This window comes from Anneissia japonica, unplaced genomic scaffold, assembly GCF_011630105.1.
Source record: "Anneissia japonica isolate Jap-2015-1 unplaced genomic scaffold, ASM1163010v1 scaffold1889_len2455224_cov183, whole genome shotgun sequence".
NCBI classification, from domain to species: domain Eukaryota; kingdom Metazoa; phylum Echinodermata; class Crinoidea; order Comatulida; family Comatulidae; genus Anneissia; species Anneissia japonica.
In genome coordinates this window covers 56,295-58,644 of record NW_022752980.1, presented here as the reverse complement: position 1 = coordinate 58,644, position 2,350 = coordinate 56,295, and the positions used below count along the sequence as shown (strand labels likewise).

General features: G+C 28.8%; 1 protein-coding gene across 1 annotated transcript in view; it reads left to right on the top strand.

The window, feature by feature from the left end:
• The first annotated feature begins 243 nt into the window (after window positions 1-243).
• The window catches only part of LOC117122498, an 11,347-nt gene continuing 9,240 nt past the window's right edge, over window positions 244-2,350 (top strand). The window contains exons 1-4 of the mRNA XM_033268085.1: window positions 244-491; window positions 1,127-1,243; window positions 1,653-1,755; window positions 2,003-2,168. Coding sequence (XP_033123976.1) covers window positions 441-491; window positions 1,127-1,243; window positions 1,653-1,755; window positions 2,003-2,168 — 437 coding nt within the window. The 5' untranslated portion in view covers window positions 244-440. The remainder of the gene's footprint in view (window positions 492-1,126; window positions 1,244-1,652; window positions 1,756-2,002; window positions 2,169-2,350) is intronic.

Below are 2,350 nucleotides of genomic sequence, written 5' to 3'. Positions count from 1 at the left end.
TGAAAAAATACATTTTACACTTACAAAAATAGTCATGTTTGAATTTGTTCTGTTTAATACAGTTTACTGAATAAATTGGTGACAATAAAATTGATATTTTTCACAAAAAGTATTGTCGCTAAAAATCCCGATTTGGAAATATTTTACTATTGTGTGTAAAACATAGGCCAAATGATACAAATATTTTTTGCGCGATTTCGCCTAAAAAAACCACATTTTAAAAACATTAAATAATGTAATTAGTATTTAATAATGATGAATGTAATAAGTAATGTATGTGTGATGTTTGTGAGTTGTTATGTGTTGTTGATATGTGGTGTGTGTATAGTTTCTTGTTGTTGTTTATTATTTCTTTCTCATCATATTCTACGTTTGTCTTGTAGCGTTTTCTTGGTTCCACTATTCTCCATCTCTTGGCGTCCCGCGCACGCGTGTCAGCAATGAGACGCGTGTTGGAAAAAACCAACAAGAAGATTAACACGCAAGACTTCGTGAGTACAGTAGAAGAAAACAACACTTTATTCATTGCTAACAAATTAACATTAATTCACTCACAAACACATTCAATACATCACGTTCTAAAAAATTAAATTTAGTAATATTCTTGGTTATAATACTGAGATGATTTTTTTTTATTTACAACTGGTTGAGAAATATTTTCCACTCAGTAGGGGAGACCACCTTGACCGTTATTATTTGTTTTATTAATACAACAAAAATAAACTACAATGCATTACTACATTTTTGTCAATATTATTACCATTAATATTAATACAGTACAGGTGCTGTATTATCCTATAATTATTAATTTCATAATACCTATTACCATCATCATTAATTCAGGTACCTACTTCATTCTTGCATTGCCATATTATTGGGGTTTTTTTAATTATCATTAACAAAATGAATAATAATTATTATCAAAATTATTATTATTAGCATCAATATTATTATTATGATTATTATAATAATACTGAAGTATCACTATTATTACCGGTAGGCGTTAATAAATTATGGTAGTTATAAATTATTTCAGGTACTTTTACGTTTGCGTAATATTTGTTAATTGATATTCTTGGGTTGTGCGTGTTCAACAAACTTGATGTTGATTATCATTTCATTGCAGTATGGACGCACACCACTACATTACTGTCTACAGAATGAGGGGCTGACGCACGAGCAACACAAGGAAGTCGCAATTATCAATATCACCTTTGGCGCGTCAGTGATAATAAAAGAGACGGTAATGTACAGAAAAATGAAATGCATCAAAAGAATATCAGTCAATGACCTTAATACAACAACTGTATATGAAACTACTTGAAACATTTTTACTAATTAAAACCAACGTAATAAATATTAATTCAAACAAAATTAAATCGAAAAAAAAATCATACGAGTAATAATGTTGATTTTTAAAAAGTTTTAGAAGTATGAGTTTAATAATGTTTATTATCAATTAACTGGATGGTAATTTACAACATAATTATAATGTCGTGATGATAACATTGTCGAGTGTTCGTTAGATATAATATTAGTTTTATTATTATCTTTGAGTATTTAACTAAAATATATCACTGCTTTCTGTTTATTTCGTTTTTAATTGTCTTGCAATGGAATGAATCATCGCGTGCTCGTGTCTGTTATTGCAGGAAGGAAAGACGCCTCTTGATTTGTATGATGAAAATAAATGTAAAAGATACGAAAAAACCACGAGAAGTAAAAAGAAACAAGATTTAAAAGAATTACTTGAAAGTACGTTGATTGACTTATTAAATATCTGTGGAATCAAATCTTCAAACTCTATTTAAAACAGTACTTATCATACACCCGTATTACGTTTGACATTTATTTTTTTTTAATTTGAAATTCTACACAATTAATTTACTATTTCCACATTATGATTATCGTAAAAAGGTTTATTTCATCGTAAATAAATAATCAAAAATATAATCAGTATCAAAAAACAAAATACTAAATATATTTTTTGTATATGAATTAGGACTATCAATTCCGTCAGAGATTTTATCCAGGGGTCCTGATGCGGTCAAAGCATTCAAAGATGCACTTAAAAACGGTGAAATAACAGTTGTTAATTCAAGACTGATGTTTCTTGGTCAAGAGGGTTCCGGTAAAACCTCTTGTGTTAAAGCCATGCTGGGAAAAGAGTAAGTACAACAAAATGCCTTGTATTAATTCTATAAAATTGTATTTTTATATTATATGGATCATTATTTTCCTTGCCTTCCTTTTTAATCGGTTTCAATATTTTTACGTGCAGTACAGTCCGTGCGTTTTCTACTGCAATTTAACTTTCAATATTCTTTGCTTTTTGTCGTGCACGCGCTTG